Genomic DNA, 13,648 nt, shown 5'->3' on the forward strand with positions numbered 1-13,648 from the left:
AAAAGAGAAGAAGTGGAATTGGGCAGGTAAGTTAGTGCGAACGACTGATGAGCGGTAGAGCAAGTGTATCACTGAGTGGACGCCGCGAGATGACAAGCGTGGAAGAGGGAGACCAGAGAGGTGGAGAGACGAGATAGAGAAGTTTGCAGGAGTGATGTGGCAGAGGTTGACGCGGTCATGTGAATCATGGAATGCTATGAAGGAGGCCTTTGTTCAGCAGATGATCAATATATATATATATATATATATATATATATATATATATATATATATATATATATATATTGTGTGTGTGTGATATTTTATATTAAACTTATAACCCACTATCGGAAAATTAATTAGAAGATTCTGTATATTTCGACCACTCTGTGGTCCTCTTCAGCAGAAGACCACAGATAGTGTGCGTGTAAAGTCACAGCATTACCCATAGATCGGTTATATATGAACTCTTTCGGAAGGGAAGTAGCTGTCGATCACGAGTCCAACACGTGGTCCAAGACAATGGTGAATACACACACACACACACATACACACACACACTTCTCTATTTTTACTGCTTTCCCCAGTCCTGACCAATGATAGCCCGCCAGGTCTTTACAAAGTTACCCCTGACGTAATGAATGTGTTGGTACGTCACTGATGGTTGTGACATAAAGCTTTCATTATAATAAATAATTTATTTTAACATTATAGTAATGAACACCTCATGTACACAATTGTCAATTCTTATAATGCAGCGCGTTGGAAGAAGAAAAAGTTGAGCATCGTTAAAGGGATTTACATTCTCTTTTAAAGTATTAGATTTTTGTAGGACGATGTATTAAGACCCATAAACCTTATTGCCTCAGTCATACCAAACACAAGTTGAAGTATAACAGCTGGTAGATGGTTTTGGTTTAGTTAAAACAGGTGGACAATATAAATTATCAAACATGTTAAGTTTTGACTTTATTGATGATCTCAGACGCATGAATCTGCGTCAGGTAAGACATTTTCTCTCAAAATACATTCTTTCAGAAATGTTATATTGTTAGAAATGTATGGTATACCTATAAAAATACCCCTAGCCTAGGACTAGTTGATATGGAACATGTTTTCCTCAAAATACTTATATATAGAATTCCTTCAACTCTACGAGATGGGTTCATATTCGCTCGAATTCTATTGGTATTTTTCGTTCAGAAGAGGGTAGGAACCCAAGCTGAATAAGATGAATAATTATGATTTATGTTAACCCCATTTGCCCACTGACAGTTACCGGTACCCGGTCGGAAGAGATTGTCGATTAATGACAGTGTTAAGTCATTGTCATTGTTATTCAGATGTTGTCATATAGGTCTATGTGGAGGCCCAGAATTTGGTTATATCATAGGGGACTTCTTGAGGAGGTGGCAAGTTACAGGACCGAAGTTGGCTATCTTAGATGGATCAAAGTTTCATGTCAGGCAGTTGACAAAATGGTAAAATTCCAGAATCACACAAGCATGGATATTTAATGTGAAACTTGCTAACCTAATGTAACCTAACCTAAGTTCTTAACCAAACATAACCATACCATAGGCAGAATAGATCTTTGAAATGCAAAAAAGAAAACTGGAAGAATTGTCAATTGGTGCTAGGCCTTCTACTGACTGTTGACTTTTTACAAATGACCTTCCAGAAATTGGGAAAAATTGTAGTAAAATGATAAATATGCACTGAATTAGTATTGTTTGGCAAGAGTCCACCACATGGCAGCATGCCTCATAAATTTTTCTGTGTTAGATCAGATAGCCTTGTCAATTGTACCAAGTTTTCTAAAATAAAGATCTGCACAACTATGCAATATAGTAATACAAAATTGAATATTCACTTTGTGAATTATAATACATCACCATATGCATTTTTTGTGGAGAAACTCGGTATTAAAAAACCTTGGTAAAAGTAAATACACTACAGAATGGAACTACGATGATAGGTTCGAGATTCATTATCAGGGTCGCATGATTTCCAGCATTGTCTATTAGGTGGGGGAGGAGTGGACCTCAGCCTAAATTTTACACATTGATTAAAAAAAGCAACAACAAAAAACAACAACAACTGTGAAATAGAGGTTGACTATTTCAGTACGAGTCAAATTCTCATGCGCAGTATCAACTACCATATATACACTGCATCATACTACTTGCATTATGAAATATAAATTCACTGTTGCATCGGGGGTAACTTGTGTATAACTGCAAAAAAATATATAATCAAGATATTGACGCTAGCATCTATGTATACCCACTTGCGCTTTATGACGCCTACATAGGCCTTATCTTACCAAAGTGGTTAAAGTTTATAAAATGTCTGAAATAAATGTTTTATAATGTGATTCATGTGAATCTGATATTGATTTCTACTGTATTATTTTTTGGGGGGGCTAACCCACCACCCCCGTGGTTGGTGAGAAAGCAAATTAATTTTGCTAAGATAACATGAAAATTGGATGAATAAAGCTATAAGATACCGATTCCTGACATCCTTTGAGTGAGAAGTAAATTACCAGTCAACCAAACCTAACCTAATCTGGAAAGGCAAACTTAGCTAGTCTGAGTCGGAGTTTCCGTTCCGCTGAGGGTTATGAAATGGGAGATATAACTTCACTGCCTTCTTAAAATAATGGTGGATGTTGTGGTTGCCAGCCGGCTGTAGGAAAAGATAGCAAGCCAGGTACTGGTGGAGATAACAGAAATGAATAACTGATCACCTCGTCCACTCCTTGATGTCCCTTCACAGTCACACAGTATTGAGGATGACTGTGGGTCAGAATAAATCATATGAGACTGAATATTCAGGGATTGCCAATGTTAGAGGATAGAAGAGTCACTCTAATAGCGTTTGGAGTCCTAAAAATGGACATGATTAAGAAAATCTCGTAAGTGTGGGAACAAGAAAACTAGAGGCCATAATATAAGATCTAAAGAGACCAGATGTTTAAAGGAAATTAAATAATACAGGTTTCTTAAGTATGGTACAGGATTCATTAAATAGTTTGGATGAAGAATGATAAATTAAAAAAAAAAGAACTTGGGTCAATTTAATGTCAGAATTGACCATTGGGGAAGCAGACACTAGAATCTATAGCTCTTATCCTGCACACTACAACTCCTCCACACATCAGCCAGCTGAGAAATTGCGACCATGACAAACATGTTAATGTTTTGAATGCTGTTACTATAAAAATGAAAATGTTCTTTCATATTCGTTATAGTGCTGTTGTTTAGATTTAAGAAAGGTAGGATAATAGAAGTTAGAAAATAATCTGCATTCATTTAAAAGGAGATAATCTCCAGTCACAAAAATAATGTTTTGTGACTTTGGTCTGTAGGAATATTACAAAAGTTCTCAGAATAGAGATAAAGATGATAAGTTTGCATGTAACATACACTTGTTTTACATAATTTTTCATTACTTTTGTTTCTTTTCAGTACTTCTACCAGTTGCTCAACTTTGCCATGATTGTGTCATCAGCACTCATGATATGGAAAGGCCTTATGGTTGTCACTGGTAGCGAAAGTCCTATTGTTGTTGTTCTCAGGTTAGTTTGATCACTCATTTGAATGATGAATATGAAAATGACTATTTATCTGTATACCTAAAAGCTTCTTCATTTAGATTAATTGGGAAATGTTTGAATGATGTTATATAGATTATTTGTCAATTAAGAGAACCATGCCAGAAATTTCATTTAATCTGTTTGGGAGTGGTGCCACCTTATGAATACAATTTGGCTGTTTCCAGGGTAATTTATTCAGCTGAGGGAAGCCCTCACAAACCAGAGGATTAAAACCTCTCATTACGAACCAAGTCAGAAGTGTCACAGTCTTCCAGATTTTTTCTGGCTCTCTCAAAGTGGTGGATGGGAGTGGAATGAGTGGTAGTGGGTGCATGCCTTTGACTTGGCTACCTCTCTTATAAGGGGGAAGAAGCCTTTGGTATAGTCCTGGATCTAGGGAGGGGGGGTTCATGTACAACTCTGAGTGTTGCCCTCTATTTCTCTTTTCTACATGGTCCTATTCTTCTTTTTTAAGGAATGTCCCCTTTTGGGGCTACAGGTAGTAGGACTCCTAATCCCATCCCCGTCCCGTTTTTTGTCGCCTTTTACGACTCAAGTGGAAAGACTTGGTGGTAGCATTCTCTTTCCCCACCACAGGAAGAGAGGAGTTTGAATGTGTTTGAGATGAAATGTCTGAGAAGTATAATAGGGGTTACTAGGCGGGATAGAGTGAGAAATGAGGTGAGGAGGAGAACAGGGGTGGAAAAGGAACTGGGAGATAAGGTTGGTGAAAGAGTATTAGGATGGTTTGGACACATGAAAAGAATGAGTGAAGAAAGATTAGTAAAAGAAGTGTGGAAGGCAGAGGTGGAAGGAGTGAATATGAGGGGGCGTCCTAAGATGAGATGGATGGATGGGGTGAAAGGGGCATTACAAAAGAGAGAAATGTCTGTGGAGGAAGGATGGGAGAGGATGGAAGAGGGTGAATGGAAAGGGGTTGTGTGTGGATGATGCTGTGGTGCGTGAAGGGGAGTGGGTAGGGGATGGGGGTTGAGGAAGTATGTATGAGAAAAAATTTGATGCAGCCCGAAGGGATTTCTCCCCATCTTCTCCTTTTCTGCATGAGGGGACGGAGAGTGGGGGTCGCCGAATTTATGAAGCGGCCTTGCTGTGGATGTGCTGTGTCTTGCGACACTGCTTCTGACCCAGGGCAGTGGACAGGATGCAGGGATGACCTGTCATCCAGGAGACAGAGGGAGGGAGGAGGGGAGTGGAATATATAGGAAATGAAATGGGTGGGAGTGGTTTCTATGCCTTTTTCTTTTTGGCTACCCCCCCATGTAGGGGGAAAAAGCCTTTGGTGTATGTATGTATGTATGTACATGGTCCAACTCTTAAAAAATGTCTAGTATTTCCAGATCTGGTGCAAAATTTTGGGACAGGTACATTAAAGAAAAGAACAATCCCAGACTTTGTCACCCAATGTAGAAGTTAAATTTACACTACATAAATATTGTTACCTTTGGGTTATTTTTGTCAATTGAATATGGATTTAAGGTGACAATCTCCTTGACAGTGGCGCACGGGATTCGAACCCGCTGCATCTGGACCCAAACTTCCAAGACACCCGCCTTACTCCGCTCGACCATCGACGGTAAAAACTTTGAGAACTCATAGTCTATCTGACTATTGAGATTGTGGAGGGCGCTCACTGCACCCCATTCATCCCGTTTCACACCAAGGCCAACCGCACACGTGGGAGGGGTAAGGACCGGAACGAATCCCTTTCACACTTATCGCCAACTTAACTATATGAGAAATTCGCTAGTGAACAGCGACATCAATCAGACAATCTCCTTGACAGTGGCGCACGGGATTGGAACCCGCTGTATCTGGACCCAAACTTCCAAGACACCCGCCTTACTCTGCTCGACCATTAACGGTATAAAACATTGAGAACTCATAGTCTATATGACTATCGAGATTGTGGAGGGCGCTCATTGCACCCCATTCACCCCGTTTCACCCCAAGTCCAACCGCACACGTGGGAGGGGTAAGGACCGGAATGAATCCCTTTCAAGCTTATCGCCAACCTAACTATATGAGAATTTCGCTAGTGAACAGCGACATCAATCACTCTTCTTGACAGTGGCGCACGGGATTGGAACCCGCTGCATCTGGACCCAAACTTCCAAGACACCCTCCTTACTCCGCTCGACCATCGACGGAGTAAGGCGGGTGTCTTGGAAGTTTGGGTCCAGATGCAGCGGGTTCCAATCCCGTGCGCCACTGTCAAGGAGATTGTCTGATTGATGTCGCTGTTCACCAGTGAATTTCTCATATGGATTTAAGGTGTTTAGAATGATTTAAGGAGTACTTGGTACGTGGTCAGAAGTTGCAAAATAGAATGCAAATATAGCTAAGAAATACATTGAATGTGAACACACCAAAATTTGATAATTTCTCATTCAGTTAATATTATTCCTAGAGCTGCCATATGTGATCAAAAGTTTCTCTTGAAACCACTTTTGCTAATCCATTTTTCAGTTTGAATTCTGAGACCAAGGTCACCCCCTACCCCTTAGAATAGCTATTTTCAGGATTTTACTTAAATGTCATAAATTCTCATCTTATTGTCATACCAAGATGATTTATTGTATCTATATGTTTTTGAAATGTCTGAGAAGTATGATAGGGGATACTAGGCTAGATAGAGTGAGAAATGAGGTGAGGAGGAGAACAGGGGTGGAAAGGGAGCTGGGAGATAGGGTTGATGAAAGAATATTGGGATGGTTTGGACACATGGAAAGAATGAGTGAAGAAAGATTAGTAAAAGAAGTGGAAGGAGTGGACGAGGAGGAAGGATGGGAGAGGACAGAAGGTAGGGGTGAATGAAGAAGGGTTGTGTGTGGATGATGCTGTGATGCATGAGGGGGAGTGGGTGGGAGATGGGGGGTGAGGAAGTATGTATGAGAAAAAATTTGACGCAGCCTGAAGGGATTTCTCCCCGTCTTCTCCTTTTCTGCATGATGGGACGGAGAGGGGGGGTTGCCGAATTTATGAAGTGGCCTTGCTGTGGATGTGGTGTGTCTTGCGATACTGCTTCTGACCCAGGGCAGTGGACAGGATGCAGGGATGACCCGTCATCCAGGAGGGTGAAGGGCAGTTGAATATATAGGAAATGGAATGGGTGGGAGTGGTTTCTATGCCTTTTTCTTTTTGGCTACCCCCAGTGTAAGGGGGAAAAACCCTTTGGTATATGTATATATGTATATGTATTTGAAGATTAGGCGAGGAACAGAAGAAGTAATTGGTGAGGAACAATGTGGGTTTAGGAAAGGTAGAGGTTGCATAGATCAGATTTTTGTGGCAAGGCAGATATGTAAGAAAGTTTTAGGAAAAGGTAAGGATGATTTTTAGGCCTTTATGGATTTGGAAAAGGCTTATGACAGTTTAGACAGGAAGGCATTGTTGGAGGTTTTGCAGATATATGGGATAGGAGGAAAGTTGTTAAGAGCAGTCGAGTTTTTACAAGAGTAGTAGAGCCTGTGTTAGAATTAGAAATGGAGAGAGATAGTGATTTGAGGTAAAGGTGGGACTTTGCCAGGGTTTTGTCATGTTGCCATGGCTGTTCAATGTGTACATGGATGGGGTGGTGGAGGAGGTAAATACAAGGGTAATGAGCAGGGAATTGGAGGTGGTTAAAGAAAATAGAGAAAAATGGGAGATTAGCTAGTTGTTGTTTGCTGACAACACTGTGCTTGTAAGAGGATCAAAGGAGGGATTAAAGAAGTTAATGACAGAATTTGGGAAGGTGTGCAAAAGGAGGAAGTTGAAGATAAATGTGGGTAAAAGTAAGGTGATGAGATGTACAAGGGGAGAGGATGGCAGCAAATTGGAAGTGTTAAGGGAGAGAGGCTGGAGGAAGTGGATAGCTTTAGATACTTGGAGGGTGCATGTAATTGGAAAGGGAGGATTGGAGGGGGAGATAAAATGTAGATTGAGATAAGTAAGTACACTCCTCCCTCGATTTAAGAACGCTCCATATATGAATTTTCGCTATAACAAACAAAACAAAAATTGTCCCAAAAATAGAAATACGAACTAAAAATTCGCCATAATGAATAAAATCCTGCTGAAAAAATTATTGTATTTTAAATCATAAATATTAAAAACGAAAATGATTTTTACATCATAAATATTAAAAAAACAACAACTGCCATATGTCCATGTAAAAAAAAAAAAAAAAAAGTGACAAAAAAAAAAAAAAAAGGATGTACTAAGAACCAACTGCCCAGTTTGTTATTGTTTTCAAAACAACACCATATACAGCTTGGTCTACTCACTCAGTCTCGGTTAATCGTGGATTAGTAGCATTATTTCAAGTGACATTTTGCCTCCTAAGCGTTATTATCTACTTTGCATATTAATATTTTATGTGTCTGTATATAATTAGCAGAGAACAGTATTCAAGATTATGCATATTTAATGTTGTGATGACTTTATAGGGACATGAAATTTGTTTGTAAGAATCTATCTCGCATAATATAATGAACTGTTTTTCAAGAATGTAACTAGTTCGTAAATCGAGGGAGGAGTGTAAATGTAAATGCCTTGGGGGATTAAAAAGTATAATGAGAAGTAGACTTTCGGAAATGGATGCTTAGAGGAGATTGTGTGAAGAGATGATTGTACCTGCAACACAGTATGGGGCAGAAACATGATTCAAACTGTCCCAGGTGCAAGCATCACACGGAAGACAAAGAACACCTCATAGTACAATGCTCCACACTAACAATACCCAGACAATATTGCAATATCTCTTCTCTTAGTGACTTTGGTCCCACCCAGAGGCTATTGCCAGTTTCCTGGAGGCTGCAGGTCTTCTGCAAGAGAGACCAAGGGCAACACCTTGATTGATTGATTATTCTCTTGTTTTCCAGTGGAAGTATGGAGCCAGCCTTCCATCGTGGGGATCTTTTGCTACTCACCAACCATGAGCAAGAACCAATCCGTGCTGGAGAAATTGTTGTGTTCAAGGTGGATGGTAGAGATATTCCAATTGTTCATCGTGTTATCAAAGTTCATGAAAAGTAAGTTTGTAACATTCTCTCTCTCTCTCTCTCTCTGTCTGTCTGTGTGTTTGCTATGACCCTGGTCACTTGACCTAGAACCAGTCCAATTTCTGATTTCTAAGCAAAGTTATTTGTTTTTTCTTGTTCAAGCTTGCTCATCAAATCATGAATCCTATTTACAAGTGACAAGATTACCTTATTCAAAGCTTGGATTTCAACTGAAAATACTTTCACTTTCTTAGATAACCACACCAATTTTTCCAGCTTCATTCTCATCCTGCTGTGCTCTCTGATGTAGATGTAATATGTTCTTTCACTTTAACTCATTTTTGTATTTAGAAGCACCGAGAGGCATTCCTATGGGAATGGAATGGATGGGAATGGGTATGTGCCTTTTGACTTGGCTACCTCTGTTATAAGGGGAAAAAATCCTCTTGGCTTATAAATATAGATAGAAGGATTTTTTTTCCCTATTTTTCCTCCCCTCTTTCTTCACTTGTCTTGTAATCATCACTTTATACCCTTAAGAATAACCTTTTAAACTGTTTTATTCTTGTGGATCCTGTGAATGAAATGCAATCTTAAAAGTCAAGTATTATACACCTAGGTCTCTTAATCCATCACTGGCCAACCGCCTCTTAAGTGAATATTTGGGCCCAGGACATAAACCCACTTTGGGAATTGGTGGTGTTTTATGTCCTGGACTAATTCTTAAAGTGGGTTTATGTCCTGGGCCCAAATGGGAATTGGTGGTGTTTTATGTCCCGGGCCCAAATGGGAATTGGTGGTGTTTTATGTCCCGGGCCCAAATGTCTGCACAAGTGGCGGTTCAAGAGTATTGGATTAATAGGCCTAGATGTAGTTGAATTGTTGCCTTTGTAGCCAGTGATACCACCTACTTCTTAGTTATGAATTGTTGAGAATAGTATCACAAATTTTCTTTCAGCTTTTTTTCATGTAGCTTGGACGGAGAACTATATGTTGAATAACCCCTTGATGTCAATTTTCTCAGCCACCCACAATTTCACAAATTAAACAAATCTCTCACCATTACATAATTATTTTGTTTTGAGAGAAGTGAAAATATTGCCACTGATTTTTCTTTCTGCTCTTCACACAGCCTAGAACTATCGCTTAATGCTCAAAGATAACCCCAAAACCTAACATCCCTCGACAAATTCAATAGATTGTTTTTGTCCCATGAAGGCAGAGATGTATACACTTATACTTGTACTTAACCTACAGGGATGATGGATCAGTTAAGTTCCTGACTAAGGGAGATAACAATAATGTTGATGATCGAGGCTTGTATGCAGATGGGCAAGCCTGGCTTACCCGAAAGGACGTCGTTGGTCGTGCACGAGGGTTTGTTCCTTTAGTAGGAGTTGTGACGATCATCATGAATGATTACCCCAAGGTCAAGGTACATGTTTTGGTCCAGTTTTGTTTTATGTGCATTTACATGTATACATTAGTAAAAGATATCTTGGGCAAGTTTTTATATCACTTGGTTCTTAAATTCCTTATTTTCCAATGCACTTCGATAATTGAAATGTAGACTTTTTTACAGTTGAAAATTTTGTAAGCTGTTATATTTACTAATTTTGTACTTGTTAGATAGTGTTCAAAATGATTGTATATTATGTTCCACTTTACAAGGGAAAGGGGGACAAGTGTGAATGTAGTTGTTTCAGAGGGATTAGCGTGTTTAAGTGTAGTTGGGAAGGCTTATGGGAGGATCTTGTTTGAGAGGATTAGGAGAGGAACAAAGGGAGTAATTGGTGAGGAACAGTGTGGATTTAGGACAGGTAGAGGTTGCAAAGATCAGATTTTTGTGATAAGACAGACATGTGAGAAAGCTATAGGAAAAGGTAGGGATGTTTTTTAGGCTTTTATGGATCTGGAAAAGGCTTACGACAGAGTAGACAGGAAGGCACTGTGGGAGGTATTGCAGATATACGGGATAGGAGGAAAGCTTCTAGGAGCTGTCAAGAGTTTTTATGAGAGCAGTACAGCATGTGTCAGGATTAGAAATGGATAGAGTGAGTTGTTCGAGGTAAAGGTGGGACTTCGTCAGGGATGTGTTATGTCACTCTGGCTGTTCAACTTATACATGGATGGGGTGGTGTGAGAGGTAAATGCAAGGTGGGGTCAGGGATTGGAGATATTTAAAGAAAATGGAGAAAAGTGGGAGGTGAGCCAGCTGTTGTTTGCAGACGACACTGTGCTTGTAGCAGGATCAGAGGAGGAATTGAGGAAGTTAGTGACAGAGTTTGAGAGAGTGTGTGGAAGAAGGAAGTTGAAGATAAATGTGGGTAAAAGTAAGGTGATGAGATGTACAAGGGGTGAAAGTGGCAGCAGACTGGAAGTGAGCATTAAGGGAGAGAGACTGGAGGAAGTGGATAGCTTTAGGTACTTGGATGCAAATGTGGCAGGAAAGGGAGGAGTGGAGATGGAGGTAGAATGTGGATTGAGAGAAGCGAGTAAGTGCCTTGGTGGATTAAAAAGTAATGAGAAATAGACATTTGGGAATGGATGCTAAGAGGAGACTGTATGAAGGAGTGATTGTGCCAACAGCACTGTATGGGGCAGAAACATGGAACATAAGAGAGAAGGAGTTTGAATGTGTTTGAGATGAAGTGTCTGAGAAGTATGATAGGGGTTACTAGGCTGGATAGAGTGAGAAATGAGGAGGTGAATAGGAGAATGGGGATGGTAAGGGAGTTGGGAGATAGGGTGTATGAAAGAGTGTTGGGATGGTTTGGACACATGGAAAGAATGAGTGAAGAAAGACTAGTAAAAGAGGTATGGAAGCCAGAAGTGGAGGGAGTGAACATGTGGGGGCAACCTAAGATGAGATGGATGAATGGGGTAAAAGAGGGTTTGGGAGAGGACAGAAGACAGCGGTAAATGGAAAATGGTTGTATATGGATGAGGTTGTGATGCATGAGGTAGAATGGGTGGGGAATGGGGGGTGAGGTAGTATGTGTGAGAAAAAATTGACGCAGCCCAAAGGGATTTCTCCCTGTCTTCTCCATTTCTGCATGAGGGGATGGAGAGGGCAGGTTGCTGATTTTATGAAGCGGCCTTGCTGTGGATGTGCTGTGTCTTGCGACACTGCTTCTGACCCAGGGCAGTGGACAAGATGCTGGGATGACCCATCATCCAGGAGGTGCCAAGATAAGAGGGAGGGTAGAGGGTGGAGGGGAGTGGAGTGGAGTGTATTGGGAATGGAATGGGTGGGAATGGTTTTTATGCCTTTGTTTTTTGAATTTATTGATAATTTCATGTAAAAATTGTACACAGAAGTACAGTAGTATGGAGCTGTGAAAGGGAGGTGTTTTTAGAATCCACACTTATGCTTATGAACTGTGTGAACATTTTACCAATGTTAATGTTTTTTTTGTTTTTTTCAGTATGCTGTGTTAGCTGGCCTTGGCCTATTTGTTTTGGTTCATCGAGAATGATGTGCAGTTCACCATAAGACATTGAGGCAAGAAGACCAAGTGTCATCAGCTTTCGTCTTTAGAGACCATAATAATTTTGTACATCCCCTATTCTTGGGATCCTACTTTTTAGTACTGTTTCATCATGCATTCAGTATTCATGGTTAAGGCAGTTTTTTTGAGCATCATGCAGTGGACGATAGGGATATAGAACTTTTGTAATAAACAAACAAAAAGAAAAATCTTTCCAATTTTGGTGTGTCAGATTTAAAGAACCTGCATTTTCCAATTTAGAGATCTTGTTTTCCATCATTGTGAAATGATATTCTGTAATTCTTTATTGTTCATTCCACCTTTCATTAAAAGTTTTTTATCATGTTGACTCTTCTTATACCTCTGAATAATTAATGTGAGATATGCCAGTGTTGTTCGTTGTTGAGTGGCCTTCTATTGTTTCGGTTATGCATATTGCCATTTGAGAAAATTTCCAGTTTATGGAATGGAACCATTGAGGCTGTGGAGGTGTGAAGGAGAGGGAGCCTACGAGGGGTGCAATTGTTATAGGCTGTAATTAACCGGTGCTTCTATCATTATGAACAATCTCATGCTGCTCTTTTGCAGTATTTCACATATATGTTTAATTAAGGGTATTTACACTAATTAACAGTCATGTTTTCATAAGGAAAATATGATGTGATAAAGGTAGTGGTGTCTTGCTGCCCAAGATTTGGTGTAGGGCCATTGCTGTTTGAGGGGTTAGATGACATATTAGGCATTGTGTGATGTGTAAATTGGGCAGTTTAGCAGTGTATATGATAATGTGAGTGAGACTGAACCAAAGGCAGTATTTTTGAATATGAATTTGGGTTACTGTGTGGACCTCCCCATGTAAGGTGAGCAGAATGAATCTTGAAAAGGGCTGTTTAGACATACAGGTGGCTGAAACTGTGTTGCTGTCCAAGTCCCAGAACAGTGCTGTCGTGTGGGTTGTGACTGCAAGTTTCCTGAGAGCGCCCTTTCCTGCCACTACTACGCATCATTGCTGTGGGACTTTGGGTAGTAAAAGGGAAGAATGAAAGTACTAGTATAGGAGGAAAAGTTTTAAACAGAAACTGAATATACTGCTAGTCAGTTGCTCCCTTGCACTGAGCATTAACTGCCTGGTAGGGTTCCTGTCTCAGGGAACACAATGGGGAGGTGGTGAGGCAACAGTTAATTTCTTGAAGAAAAAAGTGAACCTTCCTGGTGGTGGTGATCATTGTGTACTATGAGCTGCCATAGTTATTGTTTCTGGAACCAGGGGGTTCTAGGGGATCTCCAACTATTTAGGAGAGGAGTTTCTCCTACAACCAAGTGCTGGAGACCCTTTCCAACAAAATAGCATATAAGTGGGGTCATGCCTCAACTACAGCCTATACCAGAGGGAGTGAAAGGAAAAGTTAAAATCTGTTGTATGCAATGGAAATGTCAAAACAATCCCCTTATGTACTAGAAACCCATGCAACAGATGTACTGATTTTTCATGAGATTTACCTGTTGGTACATACATATACCAAAGGCTTTTACCCTCTACACAGGTGGTAGCCAAAAAGAAAAAGGCATAGAAA

The 13,648-nt window shown here is 40.1% G+C and overlaps 1 protein-coding gene across 1 annotated transcript; it reads left to right on the top strand.

Annotated features, from left to right (window-relative positions):
• The first annotated feature begins 825 nt into the window (after nucleotides 1-825).
• Nucleotides 826-12,417, top strand: twr (signal peptidase complex catalytic subunit SEC11 homolog C twr). The gene is made up of 5 exons (XM_076212508.1): nucleotides 826-983; nucleotides 3,453-3,562; nucleotides 8,464-8,613; nucleotides 9,841-10,018; nucleotides 12,012-12,417. Exons 1-5 carry the CDS (start codon nucleotides 933-935, stop codon nucleotides 12,060-12,062), a joined length of 540 nt encoding a protein of 179 aa, XP_076068623.1. The 5' UTR covers nucleotides 826-932; the 3' UTR covers nucleotides 12,063-12,417.
• Nucleotides 12,418-13,648: the final 1,231 nt, after the last annotated feature.

Source organism: Oratosquilla oratoria, chromosome 30 (assembly GCF_046742065.1).
Source record: "Oratosquilla oratoria isolate Oo_2021 chromosome 30, ASM4674206v1, whole genome shotgun sequence".
NCBI classification, from domain to species: Eukaryota; Metazoa; Arthropoda; class Malacostraca; order Stomatopoda; family Squillidae; genus Oratosquilla; species Oratosquilla oratoria.